The sequence below is a fragment of the Salmo salar genome, chromosome ssa24, assembly GCF_905237065.1.
Source record: "Salmo salar chromosome ssa24, Ssal_v3.1, whole genome shotgun sequence".
Taxonomy (NCBI): Eukaryota; Metazoa; Chordata; class Actinopteri; order Salmoniformes; family Salmonidae; genus Salmo; species Salmo salar.
The window spans coordinates 29,099,686-29,120,543 of NC_059465.1; the positions used below are offsets into that span (position 1 = coordinate 29,099,686).

The 20,858-nt window shown below is 42.9% G+C and overlaps 1 protein-coding gene across 8 annotated transcripts in view; it reads right to left on the reverse strand.

Annotated features, from left to right (window-relative positions):
* Window positions 1-2,157: 2,157 nt before the first annotated feature.
* The window catches only part of LOC106585702 (transient receptor potential cation channel subfamily M member 6), a 54,718-nt gene continuing 36,017 nt past the window's right edge, over window positions 2,158-20,858 (reverse strand). For 4 of the 8 annotated variants that reach the window (XM_014172215.2, XM_045707141.1, XM_045707140.1 and 1 more), the window contains 19 exons: window positions 20,544-20,795; window positions 20,102-20,276; window positions 19,842-19,956; window positions 19,497-19,693; window positions 19,123-19,255; window positions 18,113-19,023; window positions 14,964-15,064; window positions 14,642-14,744; window positions 14,497-14,543; window positions 9,429-9,487; window positions 8,540-8,565; window positions 8,282-8,305; window positions 7,867-7,932; window positions 7,315-7,604; window positions 6,573-6,655; window positions 6,052-6,257; window positions 5,853-5,904; window positions 5,604-5,713; window positions 2,158-4,913 (listed from right to left, as the gene is read on the reverse strand). In XM_014172215.2, the coding sequence (XP_014027690.2) occupies window positions 4,828-4,913; window positions 5,604-5,713; window positions 5,853-5,904; window positions 6,052-6,257; window positions 6,573-6,655; window positions 7,315-7,604; window positions 7,867-7,932; window positions 8,282-8,305; window positions 8,540-8,565; window positions 9,429-9,487; window positions 14,497-14,543; window positions 14,642-14,744; window positions 14,964-15,064; window positions 18,113-19,023; window positions 19,123-19,255; window positions 19,497-19,693; window positions 19,842-19,956; window positions 20,102-20,276; window positions 20,544-20,795 (3,036 nt within the window). In that variant the 3' untranslated portion in view covers window positions 2,158-4,827. Of the gene's footprint in view, window positions 4,914-5,603; window positions 5,714-5,852; window positions 5,905-6,051; window positions 6,258-6,572; window positions 6,656-7,314; window positions 7,605-7,866; window positions 7,933-8,281; window positions 8,306-8,539; window positions 8,566-9,428; window positions 9,488-14,496; window positions 14,544-14,641; window positions 14,745-14,963; window positions 15,065-18,112; window positions 19,024-19,122; window positions 19,256-19,492; window positions 19,694-19,841; window positions 19,957-20,101; window positions 20,277-20,543; window positions 20,796-20,858 lie in introns of those variants that run through there. The other 4 variants (XM_045707138.1, XM_045707136.1, XM_045707137.1 and 1 more) reach the window with 4 other exon arrangements.

A 20,858-nucleotide genomic window follows, 5' to 3' on the forward strand; every position in this document is an offset into this window, starting at 1 on the left:
GTCAGGATGCTCTCGATGGTGCAGCTGTAAAATCTTTTGAGGATTGTAGGGCCTGTAGTGACGCCTCTAGCACAGAGATGCAGTGCCTTAGACCGCTGCGCCACTCTACTGACAATATTCAGATGTTTCATCTTTCAGATTAAAATTGACACTTATTCCGCATTACAGAGTGCTCTTTGGGACTGTAGATCTTGCATTGCTTATTATAGTACACTTTTCCGGATCCTAAAAAAACAGGGTAATAGATATTTTTCACTGAAACATTTGCAACTTAAAGTTGCAATACATTGAACAATCTTAATAGTAAACTATGATAGACAATCACTTCCATTTAAATGTTAATGTTGAAGATCTTCAAGGATTTCCTTACACGTTATAATGGACACGTTTCCGTGTTTCGCACAGTGGCCAAATCCCTCTGAACTTTTAGTGGAGACTAGATGCTAGCCAGTGCCAGTGTACAGAACAGCATAACCTGTAACATTTTCCTTGACTTCCTTTTATCTCTTTCCCAAACCCTTCCCATATGCAGTGAACACTATCATCCTCCATATACACAGAATATGAGCTTCTCCTAGTCATAGCGTGGAATCGAACCAAATCAAATCAAATTGTATTTGTCACATGCGCCGAATACAACAGGTGTAGACCTTAACCAACGATGCAGTTTTAAGAAAATACCCCAAAAATTTTATTAAGAAAAAAGTAAGAGATAAGAAAATCGAATAATTAAAGAACAGCAGTGAATAACAATAGCGGGGCTATATAGAGGGGGTACCCATACAGAGTCAATGTGTCAATCTCTTTCCCAAACCCTTCCCATATGCAGTGAACACTATCATCCTCCATATACACAGAATATGAGCTTCTCCTACTCATAGCGCCCCTCCCGTACCCCATACCATATCCTGCCCACCCCTCCGCCAAAAAAGGAGTGTGAAGTTAGAGGTCAGTGGCTTGTTAAAGACAATCACTCGTGTCTCGATGCACTACGCAGCATCTCTCTCAGGGAGCAACTCTTTTTCTATCTTTGCATAAAAAGAGTTTGAATATTTTTGAAAATGTAAGCGTTTTTTGGATATATAAATACGCTGGTGGCTCCCAGCGAAGGAACCTACCCAGACAAGGCTTTGGTGGGGTGTGTGTGTGTGTGTGTGTGTGTGTCTGTCTGCGTGTGAATGGATCGGTGTGTGTGTGTGTGTCTGTCTGCGTGTGAATGGATCTGTGTGTGGGGATAAATTCACTGTCCGGATGCATTTTGAGTCCATATAATGGGGAGAGCCTATTCTACAAAAGTCCCAGAAAATCATGTTCCTGCAATCATAAACCCACCTCGGTTCAAGATGTACTGGTTGTTTTACAATGAAGGAAGACCATAACTAAGCTGGCGTCCACCCATTCCATGCCTTTAGGACAGTGAATTCAACCCAACTTTGTTGTTATTTTCCAATGCAAGACTGTGAATCAGGGGTTTAGGGTGGGGTTGGTAATCTGAGTGACAAATAAACACTGTAAGGTACTGTAGCAATAATAACTGGAAAGCATTTACTACTGTCATGTTTGCATTGTACAATTATTTTAATTTTATTACTATTATTATTATTGTTGTTATTGCTATTATTACTACTACTATAATACTATTAGTCTATTGTTGTTCTGTTATCTTTGCATGCTGTTTCATGGCAATGAAACATTGGGGCTTTTAGGTTTTCTCATGCGATGCCGTGGTTCAGGGGTTGGGGATTATTTTTTATTCTGAATGTTATGGAGTATTGTGTTCAGTGTGAGGGACTGAATGCATCATGCACCTTTTACTCCATCAACAGAGACACCACAGAGCGCAGGCAAAAGGTGGTCCTTACCCTAACGAGACCACAAAGTGCACTGACATTTTATATACTTGGTCAAAAACATTTCATATACTTAGTCAAAAACACCTCCTTGGAGAACCTCTGAGTGTGTGTGTGTGTGTGTGTGTGTGTGTGTGTGTGTGTGTGTGTGTGTGTGTGTGTGTGTGTGTGTGTGTGTGTGTGTGTGTGTGTGTGTGTGTGTGTGGAGTGAGAGGCTGAAAGAGAGTGAATTAACAAATAGCAGGTTCTTTACTCTATTGACGCTTTGTAAACTTTCTTAATGCATTATACATGCGTGCAACTGGAGTAGTGTTAAACATGTTTTATTTATTCATTAGAATGTCTTTGCGTCCCATGATGAGAAAGTCAAGTACAGTAAGTGCAGCATCTGTGACCAAAACCCTTAAAAAAGGTACTTGGGGTACAAACACTTTTAAACGGACTAACTAAAACAAAAAAAGAAATGTTTTTTCAAGTGCCATAGTTAGAGAGGAGGAGCTGGATTAGCGAAATGGGAAATAGTTTCTTTACTGTGTGAGTTTACTTGAGAACCAATCAAAAAGGGGAATTTTGAGGCAAGTGTGTATTTGATTACATTGAATTATTTGTTTGTATGTTTGCATTTTTCACTTCGTGAGTCGGATCGAACCTCGGAACTTTGACACAGCTTTATGTCCCCAAAGCTTACATGTAGACCTGTGTGTGTGTGTGTGTGTGTGTGTGTGTGTGTGTGTGTGTGTGTGTGTTCATAAATTAAGAGCTTTGATGATCCAGTTGTGTCGAAGTTCTGAGTTGTCCTGAGCTTTCTCAGTGTCTCCTCCTTCGAGATGTAAATAATCAACTCAAGGTCTGAAGTGAGTTTTGTTAAATTCTATATTTTAACGCTTTTGTAGACATTTCTTTGTGGGAAGAAAAATAAAGGAAATTTTATGGATGTATTTCTGGCTCGTTCTTTTTCCATTGTTCTGCACACACACACACACAAAGTGAATTGATTTTATGTCGAGTTTTTGTGGACAAACAAACTGTCATTTTAAGGGTTCGATACTCTTCAGAACTGCTCTTTAAGTGAAGGACTATAGCAACAACAACAAAAAAGATGTGCTATCCATTGTGATAATTTGAATAATCTGAGTCTGAGCAGTGTGAATTCCAACGATCAAGAGACCAGATTTTGTTATTCTTGTATTAGTGTTTTCATTCTGAATTTAAGCCATAACATAAGCCATGCTTCAGTCCAGCTGTGTAAATGCTTAATTGTAGTTTTTTCCATGTAATCACTTGTTAACATAATCAGCATAACAATATATTTCAGCATTGCTAAATACGAAAATATGATTTCACACATGCACAACAGTGTTTGAAAACAGGAAAATATATATTGGTGACATTAAGAGGGGATGTTTTGCTGAAAAACAAATCCCAGATTGTAGTTTTGACTCTGATGAATAATTTGTTCTAAATCAAGTTTTGTTTAACATCCAGTTTTGAGTCCAGACTGAAGAACATGGTGCATGACTCTGAAGATGGTTTCCTTTCAAGGGTTTCAACATGTCACTTAAATACAGCTTTTCCTTGCTACGCTTGTAGTTCAGCTTTTAGCTGTGAATGTGTATAAGATTGAATAAACCAAGCTAGGTTTGGTAAGAATATTATGTCAAGAGTATAACACTTGAAATACCCTAATAGTCTGAGGCCTTAATAAAAAATAAACATTACGAAGCAGATATAAGCATGACATTTGGTACAAAAATTCCTCGGGTGATCTGAAAACATCCCAGAAGGTCTGCCCGTTTGAAACTTAACTAGGAAGGTGAGTTATTGTGAACATTCAAAATGGCTGCCATAATAGCTGGTATTTCACCATAAAAACTGTTATGCAACAGATAAAAACATGACAACTGGTATAAACATTCCTCAGATGATATGAAAAGATGGTAAAAGTGGTGCTCATTTCAAAATTAACCAGGAGTTAATTTAAACAGAACAGAGAACAAACAAATGATATCTTGGTGAATGGAAACACCTTCCTAGAATGCCCTCTGCATCATGTCTAATGATACATAACATTACAATAAGGCAAAGTGTTTGATTGATTAATAGGTTACCTGTGGTACAACAGACACTGCGGCGTCCCTCCACTATGCACTCCATAGGCGGAATGAATGCAAGACTACAGCATCTGGCTTGCTGCTGAGACTTCTGCAATGTAAACTGCTGTTACAACAAAAGCCCTACCAGACATCTAACACAAGATTTAGTCCACATAGAGCTACACAATGTACACTATCCATTCAAACCAACCAAGTGAGTGCTTTCATTCCTGGTAGAAGTTACCCTTGTACACCTCTGGATCCGCTTAGCTTCCCCAGATCCTAACCATAACCATTTGGGGAGGAAAACACAAAACTGACATTAAATCAGTGTCTATGCTTTAAGGGCAACTTCATCCCACCTGAACCAGAGGTTAGGATGGCGTACTTCTGCTTCCGGATCAGAGGTTAGGATGGCGTACTTCTGCTTCCGGATCAGAGGTTAGGATGGCGTACTTCTGCTTCCGGATCAGAGTTTAGGATGGCGTACTTCTGCTTCCGGATCAGAGGTTAGGATGGCATACTTCTGCTTCCGGATCAGAGGTTAGGATGGCGTACTTCTGCTTCCGGATCAGAGGTTAGGATGGCGTACTTCTGCTTCCGGATCAGAGGTTAGGATGGCGTACTTCTGCTTCCGGATCAGAGTTTAGGATGGCGTACTTCTGCTTCCGGATCAGAGGTTAGGATGGCGTACTTCTGCTTCCGGATCAGAGGTTAGGATGGCGTACTTCTGCTTCCGGATCAGAGGTTAGGATGGCGTACTTCTGCTTCCGGATCAGAGTTTAGGATGGCGTACTTCTGCTTCCGGATCAGAGGTTAGGATGGCATACTTCTGCTTCCGGATTAGAGGTTAGGATGGCGTACTTCTGCTTCCGGATCAGAGGTTACATCCTAGTCATGATCAATCCACTCTCCTTTTCAAAAGACCTGTGTTCTGTTTTCCTGTGGATGTCCGTGCTCCTCCTCAAATCTGACAACACAAACATCAATCAGCTACATGGCAGTTTATACAGTCATTACCACTAAAAAGAGGATGTGATCAGGCCGGAGAGGAAGTGCATGGATTTTTCATGAATAATTTGTTTTGATGGGAATCTTGGAGAGGACATAAGAAGAAGAAAAAACAAGAAGAAAAAAACAAACCACCTTTGAAAAGATCAAAACAAGTATGGCTGAATGTTTGCGTGTGTTTGTTTGCTTGCTTGTTTGTTTTTGAGTGAATTTCCGAGGCGATGCTCCCTCTAGATGCTGGTATCATGCGTCTCGTGTCTACTCAGCGATTGCAATTAATATCTAATCAAAGCTAATTTCTCCACAACACAAAGCCCTGTTTAATATGTAATCAAAGAGAGCCCAGCACACCGCACAAAGCAAGTCCCTCCCCCTGCCTCCAATGCTCTGTTGTCATTTAAATAAATGCTTCCCTTGGCCTAATTAGCCGGTTCTATCTTCATTTGAAGTTCGGGGCTTAATCTCAGGCCAGCGAACCTCCCGAGTGACGACATAAAGGTGACACACACACATGTAAGAAGTTCACTCTCCGACAACACATGCCTAATAGACCACACATTCTCACACATTACAGGCTCGCATACACACACCCACAATCCTCTATAATCCCCCTATAAAAGTGGTGGTCTGAAGGGGTCCTTTCTCTCACCTGAGAGTCCGAGGTTCTCGCAGCAGGAGTTGCAGGTGTGCTTGATGACAAAGCTGTGGATGGCAGCGTCTCCCAGGTTAGAAGGACCAAACACCATGTCATCACTCGAGCTACAGGAAGGCAAGGGACAAAAGAGAGAAGGACAAAATAAACGTATTTCAGATGTCTTTAGACCTCAAAAAAATGGATGTCAAGATGACAATAAGTGTCAGTGTCACACACTGAACCTCCACTGTACGAGGCGAGTACCTTTTGTCTTCTGCTCGGATGACCGATGGGTCTGTAAGCTCCGATCCCACTCCTGTGAAAGATTTAGGAGGGGAAAGAGAGATTTCAGTTCAATGTAGTAGTTTACAGGACAAACCCTGTGAAGTGATGACGTTGCAAAATAAATCTATCCATAGACAGACAGACAGCTCAACAGAATGGGATGGACAGACAGACAGACCCTGTAAGTCCAACACCAGCAGTTCCTTGCAGGAGTATTGGTAGGTCCAGTGGGAGAAGGCCAGGAGCATTTCCTCCATCCCACAGCAGGGTGCGATCTCCTCTCCTGTGTTAGTATTGTACTTCCTGAAGTCTCCCGTCATGTTTCTCTCGATGGTCAACCACTGGCCGTCTGAGTGCCAGTGAAGAAGAGACATGTCCAGGAACCTAGGAGGGAGACGCACATTCATAACACATGTAACACGCACACATACTGTAAGTCCATAGACATACACATATCATATGCACACGAGTTTCGCCCTTACTATGTAAAGCACTTTGAGTGTCTCAGTTGGTAGAAAGGCACTATATAATCCAATCCACTATTATTATTATGACATGTGCACACACACACACACACACACACACACACACACACACACACACACACACACACACACACACACACACACACACACACACACACACACACACACACACACACACACGTACTAGTACTGAGTTCTAGAGTTGAGTACCAACCTGGGAGAATGAGGCATGTTTTCTGGTTTTACTTGGTTGAACACATGCATGAGTTTCTGAGCAGCTCTCTGTTGCTGTATCTCCTGTAAGGACAAAAACAGAAGGCCAGAATGATGCTATTAAGGGATGTAACAAATGCCAAGTAAAACATGAGGGTAAAAAAGAGGAGCGCACATAACAAAAATGAGGTGATGTTTCGCCTTGTTGTGGAAAATGGATGTATATAAGTAGGGCCAGGAGTTTATGACCTGACCAGGAAAAGATCTGTATTACAATAACCAGGGCCCAGAGTGTATGACCTGACCAGGAAAATATCTGTCTTACAATAACCAGGGCCCAGAGTGTATGACCTGACCAGGAAAATATCTGTCTTACAATAACCAGGGCCCAGAGTTTATGACCTGACCAGGAAAAGATCTGTATTACAATAACCAGGGCCCAGAGTTTATGACCTGACCAGGAAACGATCTGTATTACAATAACCAGGGCCCAGAGTTTATGACCTGACCAGGAAAAGATCTGTATTACAATAACCAGGGCCCAGAGTTTATGACCTGACCAGGAAAAGATCTGTATTACAATAACCAGGGCCCAGAGTTTATGACCTGACCAGGAAAAGATCTGTCTTACAATTGCCAGGGCCCAGAGTTTATGTTTAACGGGTCTTGTGGTCAGACACTTCTGGCCTTAACAACAAGCTATGATGTTATATACTGTATGTACATATATATGAGGTTTATACCCGCAGACAGAGCTGGAGGGGGGTGTCGCTGTGGAAGACCCTCTGCCAGGTGCGGACCACATCGGGCTGGATGGCTTTGACCACATACACGCAGCCCACCCTCAGGACGTCCCTCTCGGCCCAGGTGCAAAGTACGAGCGTGGCCCTGCGCAGCCCCCCATCCAGACAGCCCTCGCTGGACAGCGGCTGCAGCACCGCAGACAGCCCCTGGGATGACCAGGAGGATATGGAGGACTCCGGGCCTGCAACTTCCACCTCCTCCAGGGAGTAGACACTCACCTCCTCTCCCACTGCCAGGGACCATGAAACCACGGGGAAGATGGGTATTAGGGAGGCAATGGCATGCTTTTGAATGCACCCAAAACAGAAACAATCAATTTCCACTAGCATTGCTACGTTCTTTAAAAATACTAGTGAGATCATTCTAGAAATTGCTTAAAAACCAGCTAACAAATTTAAGAACCGTTTGGAGAAACAACCACACCCTAGGGGAGTCTAAAATAATTGAAACATCAAGAACTGTCCCTTTAACGTGATTGGCTGATGACTTACCCATTGTGGAGACAGGTGTGAAAGGTATGGTGTGAGCAAGCCTCATCAGGTTGTTCCTTTCCATGGCTAACACGACCACCACACATTTACAACACAACATACGATTAACATTTACATTCATTTAGCAGACACTTATCTAGCTTCTTACAGTCAGTGCATTCATTTTAAAATAGCTAGGTGCGACATCCACATATCACTGTCATAGTAAGTACATTTTATCTCAATAAAGTAGCTATCAGCAAAGTCAGAGTTAGTAAGGGAGGAGGGGGGGGGGTTAAGTTGGGGTGTAAGTTCACGAAAGGCACAACACAGCGTAATACGATGTAACGCAACATAACCAGACAAAAACAGGCCATATCATTTAGCTATCAGATCTACTTTTTTGTGTATGATTTATGTGATTGTTGGGGAGTACCTGAGTAGTGTGGGTCCAGGTCTTCTGTGGATTGAAATGTAAATTATTTTACTAACAGACAAAAAAACACAGGGAAAACAACCAAGACAGACCAAAACATGAACGATTATAGTTAACAATTCCGCTTTTGGTTAGGAAGGTAAATATTCTAGCAGAGGGGGAAGCTAAGAAAAATAAAGACAAGGAAAACGAATAGGTGTGTTTTTTTTTGTGTTTTTTTAAATACAAGCCATTAATACAATGATTCAGGTTGCCTACCTTCAGGTGCGATCCCACTCCGCACTCTACAACAGAAGAACATACAGAACTCACACAACTATCCCACACAACTATACACAACTTCAGTACTTCCACAATGACCACTTTCTCCACAACTCTGTTTAACCCTAACTCTAGCCCTAACATTAACCCTTATCCTAACCTTAGCCCTAACCCAAACCTTTATTCTAAACCTAACACTAGCCCTAACTGTAACCTTAGCAAGCAGTTGCTTATCAACAGATAGTTTGTTGATAGCATGACCATCTGTAGATCATCAATATGGGACTATATCAAAATAAAGTGTAACCAGGTTTTCTTTCAAATACTAGCTACGGTTGATTGAGCTTGCCGGCGCAATGGAACCAAAGGGATGGTCCCCTAGCCTTCCCTGTAGCTCAGTTGGTAGAGCATGGTGTTTGCAACGCCAGGGTTGTGGGTTCGTTTCCCACGGGGGGCCAGCACAGAAAAAAAAAATGTATGAAATTGTATGAAATGTATGCATTCACTACTGTAAGTCGCTCTGGATAAGAGCGTCTGCTAAATGACTAAAATGTCAAATGTAAATGTCCCAAAAATGTAAATCCCGCATGTCCGACACTCCAGGTAGGCTCAATCAAACACTCAAAGTATTTTAAAGTTCAAGAAATGTATTTGAACTTAGGTCTGACTCCATTTGGGCTTTTTATACTACTAAGCCGAACCAGGCCGAGACAAACTGAGTTGCATGGAGATGGCACAGTTACTGTATGCATCCACCCTAGTAACTGGCACCATGCTGAAAAGGATCATATGGAAAGGAAACATCCGAGCCAGCAGAGTTTGTTTCGGTTCAGCACATGTAAAAAGGGTAAATGTGATCTCCAGGGACCGTCCCATGCAGACTTACGAGGACCTGCAGTTGACAGAGCAGGCCCAGCTGGTCCACACGGACTGACTGGAGTCCTGCTGGACAAGAGCAGGAATTACATAACAGTTATTGCATTGCATCAATAAATGGTTGTTTGCCACATCATCGACTGCACAGTGGGGCATCAGATTGATATGTCATATGATGTGGTTAGCTGATATGGTAAACACCTATCCAGACTGAGTTTTGGCAGGCAACTGCAATGTAGTCGGCCTGGAACATAGCCATAGTCTTAGCTGAGCATCTTTAAACACTCTTTAACCTATTATTACTCCATGGGCCAGCAGGCCAAATTTCACATATTTATCCACTTTGGGGTGGCAAATTCTAATGATGATTTTCATTTTGATATACCCACAGATTGGAGATAGCTGCATTAAATGCTATGACCCCTATCCGGTTAGTTGGGCCAACAGGATTGAGGGTATGAAATGTAATTTTGGATTATCTGAGAAGAATCTTCTCAAACTAAGGCAATTTCATATGTTATTAACTTCATAGTACAACACATATTAATATGAAACAATAGGAATGGTAATGACATCCCTATAGGCCCACCTTTTGGGGGCAAAGGTCATACATAACTCTATTATCACATGGTGCCCGATGATAACTCCACCAAATTTCACACAGAACAAGAAGACCCATTGGAAAAGTTTTATATCTACGGTATACAGAGTCATCATATATGTTGTCTATAATTAGTCCCAGCAGGCAGCAGCCTATATTTAAGATGGCCACCATTCATTTCAATGAGGAGGAACTGCATTGATTTTGCATGGCCATAACTGAATAAATATTTGGTGTAATAAGACCAATACTGGCTTCAAATGTGTGTTATAATGAGGACAACACAAAATGATGGTCCAAGTATGTCAGACATACTGTATGTATATAGCTAAATATATCAGAATAGTGTTTGTAGAACAAAGGAGGTGGGGTATGCTTCATGATCAACAACTCTCAACTGTCGTAATGTAGATACTCTTTCGACCTTTTGTTCAACCGATCTGGAATACCTGACGATTAAATGCCGAGTCCACTACCTCCCAAGAGAATTCTCATCGGTTATCGTTATGGCTGTTTAGATTCCTCCCAAAGCCGTCTTTTTTTTAGGCATGTACACAGAGTACAAAACATTAGGACCACCTTCCTAATATTGAGTTGTACCCCACTTTACCCTCCTAATTTGTCAGGGCATGGTCTCTACAAGGTGTCGAAAGCGTTCCACAGGGATGCTGGCCCATGTTGACTCCAATGCTTCCCACAGTTGTGTCAAGTTGGCTGGATGTCCTTTGGGCGGTGGACCATTCTCGATACACACAGGAAACTGTTGAGTGAAAAACCCAGCAGCGTTGCAGTTCTTGACACAATCACATTGGTGCGCCTGGCACCTACTACCATAACCCATTCAAAGGCACTTCAATCTTTTGTCTTGCCAATTCCCCTCTGAATGGCACACAATCCATGTCTCAATTGTCTCAAGGCTTAAAAATCGACACTGATTGAAGTGGATTTAACAAGTGACATCCATAAGGGATCATAGCTTTTATCTGGATTCACCTGGTCAGTCTGTTTCAAGTTAAAGTTTTAATGTCACATGCACAAGTACAGTGAAATGCCTTTCTTGCAAACTCAAAACCCAACAATGCAATAATTAATAACAAAGTAATATTAGAAAAAAACATGAGAAGAAATATGAAAAACACAATAATTTAGAGAACAAAGCATACTACATACAGGGTCAGTTCCAATACCATATTTGCATGTGTAGGGATACTGGAGTGATGTAGGTAGATATGTATAGGGGTAAGGGGACTAGGCAACAGGACGTAAGATAAACAGAGTAGCAGCAGCTTGTATGTGAGTGAGTGAGTGAGTGAGTGAGTGAGTGAGTGAGTGAGTGAGTGAGTGAGTGAGTGAGTGAGTGAGTGAGTGAGTGAGTGAGTGAGTGAGTGAGTGAGTGAGTGAGTGAGTGAGTGAGTGAGTGAGTGTGAGTGTGTGTGTGTGTGTGTGTGTGTGTGTGTGTGTGTGTGTGTATGTGGAGTCAGTATAAATGTATGTGCATATTATGTGTGAGTGAGCAGATGATGGAGTGAGTGTGTGTGTGAGTTTGCAGAGCCCAGCGAGTGTGTAGGGCCCAGTGAGTGTGCAGGGCCCAGTGAGTATGTAGGGCACAGTGAGTGTGTATAGAGACAGTGCAAAAATATAAGGTCAATAAGGATACAAGGTTTACTCATAGAGCCCGTGAAGCTATTTTGTTAGCTATTTATCAGTCTTATTGCTTGGGTATAGAAGCTGTTCAAGAGACTGTTGGTGCCAGACTTGATGAACCGGTACCGCTTGTCGTGCGAAAGCAGAGAGAACAGTCTATGACTTGGGCGGTTGGAGTCTTTAAAGATTTTCCGGGCCTTCCTATCACAACGCCTGGTATAGATGTCAAGGAAGGGGCAGGTGTTCCTAATGTTTTGTGTACTCAGTGTAATACCATTGACAGTTGTCACAAATAACCATCCCACAATAGGGAAGTGGTAAATAAAGGTTCATGGTCCCCTGGACTACCCAACACATATCCAACAGAACACCCCACCCACTTCAGCCCACTACCTCAGTGTGGTGGAGACACAAATGGCAAATAAACAACCAATTACACTAACAAACTATAAAAGAACATAAACAGGAAGATTTGAAAAAAGAACTACAAAAATAATATTTTAATTGTTACATGACTGGCGATTAGGAGCACCTTTCCGTAGTCTATGAAATCAGGCCCATCCCTTGAAGTGTTATTTGGTCACAATTATCAGTAAAATCTTGAGACCTCCCACTTTCTTTTGCAATCAATCCTTCGAGTGTATAATAGTGTTTGACTGTTATTTTTTAAATAATCCAATACTAACATTTGTTTTCTGAGTTTTAAAAATGAAAACCTTACCCAGCAGAATCAAGAGATTGTATATCGTGTTGCATCTGTACCTTAAGTCACCCAATATAACTTTTTGTGGAGATATAATAAAATCATGTAAAACAGGGAGTAACCACTTGTACTTTTGCGCAAAAGTTAGCAACTATGGTGCAATACCAGAAAATATGTAACAAATCCTCCACTTCCACAACCCATTCTTCGATACCCCATATTTGAAACACCAAAAACCTGTTTCCAAGTTGAAGTAGGAGGTTTACATCCACCTTAGCCAAATACATTTAAACTCAGTTTTCACAATTCCTGACATTTAATCAGAGTAAACATTCCCTGTCTTAGGTCAGTTAGGATCACCAATTTATTTTAAGAATGTGAAATGTCAGAATGATAGTAGAGAGAATGAGTAATTTCAGCTTTCATTTCTTTCATCATATTCCCAGTGGGTCAGAAGTTTACATACATTCAATTAATATTTGGTAGCATTGCCTTTAAATTGTTTAACTTGGGTCAAACATTTTGGGTAGCCTTCCACAAGTTTCCCACAATAAGTTGGGTGAATTTTGGCCCATTCCTCCTGACCGAGCTGGTGTAACTGAGTCAGGTTTGTAGGCCTCCTTGCTCGCTGACGCTTTTTCAGTTCTGCCCACACATTTTCTATAGGATTGAGGTCAGGGCTTTGTGATGGCCACTCCAAAACCTTGACTTTGTTGTCCTTAAGACATTTTGCCACAACTTTGGAAGTATGCTTGGGGTTATTGTCCATTTGGAAGACCCATTTGCGGCCAAGCTTTAACTTCCTGAATGATGTCTTGAGATGTTGCTTCAATATATCCACGTCATTTTCCTCCCTCATGATGCCATCTATTTTGTGAAGTGCACCAGTCCCTCCTGCAGCAAAGCACCCCCACAACATGATGCTGCCACCCCCGTGCTTCACGGTTGGGATGGTGTTCTTCAGCTTGCAAGCCTCCCCCTTTTTCCTCCAAACATAACGATGGTCATTATGGCCATAACAGTTATATTTTGTTTCATCAGAACAGAGGACATTTCTCCAAAAAGTAAGATCTTTGTCCCCATGTGCAGTTGCAAACCGTAGTCTGGCTTTTTTATGGCGGTTTTGGAGCAGTGGCTTCTTCCTTACTGAGCAGCCTTTCAGGTTATGTCGATATAGGACTCGTTTTACTGTGGATATAGTTACTTTTGTACCTGTTTACTCCTGCATCTTCACAAGGTCCTTTGCTGTTGCTCTGGGATTGATTTGCACTTTTCGCACCAAAGTACGTTCATCTCTAGGAGACAGAACGCGTCTCCTTCCTGAGCGGTATGACGGCTGCGTGGTCCCATGGTGTTTATACTTGCGTACTATTGTTTGTACAGATGAACATGGTACCTTCAGGCGTTTGGAAATTGCTCCCAAGGATGGACCAGACTTGTGGAGGTCTAAAAATAATTTTCTGAGGTCTTGGCTGATTTCTTTAGATTTTCCCATGATGTCAAGCAAAGAGGCACTGAGTTTGAAGGTAGGCCTTGAAATACATCCACAGGTACACCTCCAATTGACTCAAATTATGTCAATTAGCCTATCAGAAACTTCTAAAGCCATGACATCATTTTCTGGAATTTTCTAAGCTGTTTGAAGCCACAGTCAGCTTAGTGTATGTAAACTTCTGACCCACTGTAATTGTGATACAGTGAATTATAAGTGAAATAATCTGTCTGTAAACAATTGTTGGAAAAATTACTTGTGTTATGCACAAAGTAGATATCCTAACCGACTTGCGAAAACTATAGCTTGTTAATAAGAAATTTGTGGAGTGGTTGAAAAACGAGTTTTAACCTAAGTGTATGTAAACTGTACAAAGCTACACTTTTGGAGTGGGTATCATATCAATGTGTTCATAGGAATAGGGAGTCAAAGATAAGACTATTAAACTTTTGCCAGCCCAGAGTGGACACATTTTTTTCGCTGGCCCATGGACTATTTCTAAAGAGATCTCTATATACAGTATAAATCTCCACACATCTTTATATATTGTTCTGGTACCTTTTCCTCTATTTTTACTTAACATCTTTATATTGACAAAAAATAACTACTTGTACATACAACACAAGATTAAATCTTACCTGACGTGAAAAAGCTACTTTCTGCAATGAATCCATGGGTTCAGAATCTGAAACAATATTGACACGAGAAGGTGAGATGATGAACAGAATTGATCAATGGCAAAGATAGAAGGTCTGCCCTCTTTCTGTCTCTATGTGTACATACTGAGCGGGTTGAGGCTGGCAGAGGCAGACCAGCACACAGGCTCTCCTCCCCTGCGCCTCCTCTTTCTGCACACGTCAGAGAGGTATGAGTCCACCTCTTTCCCCTGAGAGCAGAGTAGTCAATGAAGGGTAATCTCAAATCAATCGATATACACAGACTATACACAGCTTTACGTGTACTGTTGTAAATAGCTACAGCTCTGTTAGACTGTGGCACCATGCAGGACCTAGTAGTAAATGGCAGATAGAGTTTGAACAGATTCAGTGTTCAGACGTCTGTCTGTCTAGTGTCGGTCTATCTGTTTGTCTACTGTCTGTCTTACAGCGTCTGAAGATTTCTCCTCCAGGATCTTGACTGTCTTCCTGCCCTGACACCTCTCTCTGCTCCCTGAGGTCACTGCCAGGTCAAACCAGTTGGACCACTCTGCAAAACACAACCAGGATAGATAGAATCACTTGAGATACATTGGGAAACTGATTAGTGTCATGGAATGTTTTACCTTATTGGTATTTGTACATGGATATATGATATATAATCCAAATGTGAGGACAAAAAAATATAACTGAGCTTTGTATGTATGTTGTTGCTAATGCTAACCAAGTATAAGAGCAATGTTCCCTCTAAACTGCGCCCCCGGGATTGACATGCAGAATAAATCTCAGCTCACGCATAAAAGCACAAGATTGAACTTCATTGAACTTTTTAGAGTTTTCCCCCTTACTTTACACTATCAACGTTTTCCCACTCCAGTGACGGGGTTGGCTACGGGAGGAGGTGTGGCCCCACAGCAGGGAGGGTGGGATGCTGAGGTAGGCCTTGGGGGTGTGGCAGGGAATGATGTCAACGTCGCCTCCTTTTCCCCTTTATTAACGCTATTAACGTTTCCCTTTACTGTGGGAATTGTGATTGAATCAACACAATATTAGCCACTTAATGCTGAAACAAAACTTAATATGCAAGACTTAGTTTGCAAAACTAACTATGCAAGAGATTTTGTCATAGGTGAAACGCATCAGAGTAGGATTCTATTGTATTGACAGGCATGACTCAGCATGACTCAGACCCTACTCTACACTCCACACAGTGCAGCATAACTAATCAGAGCTGTAGTAGGCCTATATGCAAATATATGCAACTAGTCCATTGCCATACATGGATTTATGCAATTTACTTTGAACTGGACTGTATTTACAGCATGAGCGGTTATGAATAGATGCAGTTGTTTTGAGATCAAGCGAAAGCTGCATGTAGCCATGTGTGCACATTTGTTCATATCCTTTGCTCATTAGTGAGTTATTAGTCCTGTTATAGATCAATTGCAGTCAGCAATAGGGGAGGGATTGCTTCCTACAAGAGCACAAAATGTGTACAGTTCGAGACATCTTTGAAAAGCGAGTCAGGTAAGGAGTTTTTTTTGTCTTAAAGGAACAGTGTTATATTTTGAAACAGGCTTGAATAAGCTAAGTAGCTAATAGGCAGAGGGTAGCATAATTTGTCTGGTTCTCTGTAATAATGGTATGGGAATAATAATTAATATATATATACAGTTGAAGTCGGAATCTTACATACACTTAGGTTAGAGTCATTAAAACTCATTTTTCAACCAATCCACAAATTTCTTGTTAACAAACTATAGTTTTGGCAAGTCTACTTTGTGTATGACAAGTAATTTTCCCAACATGTTATTTCACTTATTATTCACTATATCACAATTCCAGTGGGTCAGAAGTTTACATACACTAAGTTGACTGTGCCTTTAAACAGCTTGGAAAATTCCAGAAAATGTTGTCATGGCTTTAGAAGCTTCTGATAGGCTAATTGACATCAATTGAGTCAATTGGCGGTGTACCTGTGGATGTATTTCAAGGCCTACCCTCAAACTCAGTGCCTCTTTGCTTGACATCATGAGAAAATCAAAAGAAATCAGTCAAGACCTCAGAAAACAATTGCAAGTATAAACACCATGGGACCACGCAGCCGTCATACCGCTCAGGAAGGAGATGCGTTCTGTCTCCTAGAGATGAACGTATTTTGGTGCAAAAAGTGCAAATCAATCCCAGAATAACAGCAAAAGGACCTTGTGAAGATGCTGGAGGAAACAGGTACAAAAGTATCTATATCCACAGTAAAATTAGTCCTATATCGACATAACCTGAAAGTCCGCTCAGCAAGGAAGAAGCCACTGCTCCAAAACCGCCATAAAAAAGCCAGGCTACGGTTTGCAACTACACATAGGGACAAAGATCTTACTTTTGGAGAAATATCCTCTGGTCTGATGAAACAAAAATAGAACTGTTTGGCCATAATTACCATTGTTATGTTTGGAGGAAAAAGGGGGAGGCTTGCAAGCCGAAGAACACCATCCCAACCGTGAAGAACGGGGGTGGCAGCATCATGTTGTAGGGGTGCTTTGCTGCAGGAGGGACTGGTGCACTTCACAAAATAGATGGCATCATGAGGGAGGAAAATGATGTGGATATATTGAAGCAACATCTCAAGACATCATTCAGGAAGTTAAAGCTTGGTCGCAAATGGGTCTTCCAAATGGACAATAACCCCAAGCATACTTCCAAAGTTGTGGCAAAATGGCTTAAGGACAGCAAAGTCAAGGTATTGGAGAGGCCATCACAAAGCCCTGACCTCAATCCTATTGACAATTTGTGGGCAGACCTGAAAAAGCGTGTGTGAGCAAGGAGGCCTACAAACCTGACTCAGTTACACCAGCTCGGTCAGGAGGAATGGGCCAAAATTCACCCAACTTATTGTGGGAAGCGTGTGGAAGGCTACCCAAAACGTTTGACCCAAGTGAAACAATTCCAAGGCAATGCTACCAAATACTAATTGAGTGTATGTAAACTTCTGAGAATAAATCATTCTCTCTACTATCATTCTGACATTTCACATTCTTAAAATAAAGTGGTGATCCTAACTGACCTAAGACATGGAATTTCTACTCTGATTAAATGTCAAGAATTGTGAAAAACTGAGTTTAAATGTATTTGGCTAAGGTGTATGTAAACCTCCTACTTCAACTGTATATATTTTTTTTTTGTAAAGTGGTTCCTTGCATCAAACAACAACATTTTCAGTCACCTGGATAAACAGGTTAATGTCAAGCCCTGCATGTTTTTTTCAAATGTCTAATGGAATGTGGGCCTACACTGAACACACATTTGCTGCAACAGTTGGCTGAATGATAGAACAGCTATTTCCATGTTTAAATGTTACGGGATGCATTTTCTCCATTGTTTTTGATGGTAGGCCACTCCGGTATGCCTACATTATGATCAAATAGTCACTGTAGCCTACTTGACCACTGTCTGAAACTGTAACTTAAAGCGGGTACAGCGTCAGTGTTCACAATAAACGTATGCTGGAAGTTGCACAACATTTTCAGTGCTCAGCAGACATGAAATTTGCTCAGGACCAAAACATTTTTAGAGAACATGGCATAAGTTGGTGGTAGATTACCTCTGCTTTTACTGCAGCCAAGGGGTATGTCAGCTGTGCACCGTCCCCCCTCCGACAGGCAATCGAGAGCGGGGAAGGAGGCTCGTAGCTGGCTCAGGGGGACACCAGTGAGAGCCATGTTTTCCATGCTAGAGGAGAGAGAGCGGCTGTGACTGTAGGGCCAGTCCCTGGACAGACCCGCCCACCGGTGAGGACGCTTCCTGCCCCACTGGCCCTGTCTGGAGTGAACTGCCCCAGGGTCGTCGTCCTTACAGAAGGCAGGGTTCACCAAACCCCTGGCCCCACAGCCTCTCTCATCCTGGGTGTCCGACAACAGGAAGGCTCGACTAGAGGCCCTGGACACATTCACATCAAATGACTTCCCAAACCCCTCCCCTTCCTCTTCCATGGACATCTCAGGGTCGCAGCAGACCCTGGGTTTGCCGTGGGGGGGTTCCAGAGAACTGTCTATAGCCCAGGCCGAAGGGTACGGGGGAGAGCCACAGCGGGAAGGCACACAAGACTCACCAGTCCCCTGCCCTCCATGGTCGCCGGCCCCCCATACCCCCGTGTGCCACTCCAGTGACAGGCGTTGGCTGCGGGAGGTGTGGCCCCACAGCAGGGAGGGTGGGGTGCTGCGGTAGGCCCTAGGGGTGTGGCAGGGCATGATGTCAACACTGCCTCCACCTCCGTGGGGGAGGGTCCAGCTGTGGGGAACATGGTGACGGGAGGGGGTGATTGGCCGGCAGTGGCCTAGGCGGGCCTCCTCCTGCTGCAGGCTATCGGAGGCCGATAGGAGGGTGAGGGTGTCCACGGCCAGGGCGGACAGGTCCTGCAGCTGACCCAGCTGGCTGTCCAGCACCTGCAGGGTATCCTGGATGAAGTGGACCCTGTCCGACACCTCGCCCATAACCACACCCATCTCCTCAGCCCTGTCAGGTAAAGGCCATAGACAGACATTCAGGTGAATCACAAAGAAAAAGTCTCAATGGCTATTGAGAGGAAGATGACACTCTTTCTTCCAGTCTCACCTTTCTGCAGTGGCTCGTACCCTGTTGATCTGGCTGCAGAGAACATCTTGGTTTTTCTCGTGGAAATACGACACCAAACACCTCTCCTCAAACTCATGCAGCCTCTTCAGGTCCTCTTGGCCCAGGTAAAGCTCTGACAGAGGGAGAAAGAGATTACATTTTTCCAACACACAATCTACTGTAGCATTTTTCTACCATGTGGAAATGCTGTGAATCAATACTGTTATAGAAACACAGTGTAGTAGGCTAAGGCTAAATCAGACTTTTAATGCTGTTTCATCAAGAGAAGCATCCACGCCCGCGCGCACACACACACACACACACACACACACACACACACACACACACACACACACACACACACACTCACTCACTAAGCCCACATGAGTCCCTCTCCTGCTCGGACGAGCCTCTGTGTTTCCGGTAAATGGCAGTCACACACAGGGTCATGTGACTCAGGATGATAAGGGGCGGGGGCAGCCACGGCTTCTCCTGATAGGTCATGATGTAACGGTAGCGGTTGTACTTCCACAGCTTATTGGATATGGACTTCATGTCAAAGTAGACATTGCTGTCAAAAAGGAGCCATAAGAAACAGTACAGCACTCAGAGAAGCTGCAAAACTCCATTTGTACATAAAGCATAAAACATAAAGACACAATCAGGCAGAGACACACAGAGTCAGAATACAATTTATATTTTTGATAGAGAGTCCCTACTTGAAGAAGGCAATGAGGATGTTGACCATGATGATATACTGGAAGAAGAGGTAGACGGCCTGGAGGAAGGGGGTGAGGAAGGCACCTGGGACACACGGCGTGTCACCTGCACAGGCTGCCACAAACACACAAGAGATGTCTCAAATAACACCCTATTCCCATAGACTGTTGCCCATGCAGGAGTCTACCTACACAGCTCTGGTGTTGCAAGCAGCGCCAACCAATTGAGCCACTACTGTGACTGGTCACTGGTTACTCACTGTCTATTTCGCCTGCGTACACTTCTCCAAACATCATCCAGTACGGCTGGTTGACCACATCTCTGAGCAGGCTCCATGACAGAGCTTCGTCTGGAGACAAGATGGCCTTCCTGGACACGCCGAAACTCAGCAGCACAATCACCATCATCACCACAATGTAGAACATGTTACTGGTCTGAGCAGATGGGTAGAGAACACAGAAAAATAAAATATGACTCCATTTTGTTTGTATAAATTAAAATATGTGCTGTATGGTCAGTCAGTGTTCTATCCCAGCACTAGGGGGCACACAATGGTGCACATTTTTGTCCCAACCCAGCACTAACAAACCTGCATCAACTTATCAAAATGTGCATCACTTTTGACCAGGGCCCATAGCATGCCATGTCATACTCACTCTAGGTGTTAACCCAAGGAAGGAAAGGCACATGGCTTTACTCACCATCTTGGTGATCATGGTGAGGTAGGCCCCGGCATGTTGGTTGACGGCCAGCAGGTCCAGCACCCGAACATACCAGAAGATGATGTCCAGGCAGTAGGTGATCCGCCCGGCAGTCCGGTAGGACCCACTGTCCCAGCGTAGCCCCAGCCCCACCAGGAAGAGGACGATGGCCAGGAAGTCAGTCACATTCCAGTACTCTCCAAACCACACCTTCAGCTTTTGACTGGGTTTCCTCGGCACTGACATGAACACCTAATAAGTAGTCACAACACACACCTCACTATAATTTAAATTAATTAACCATTTTAAATATAC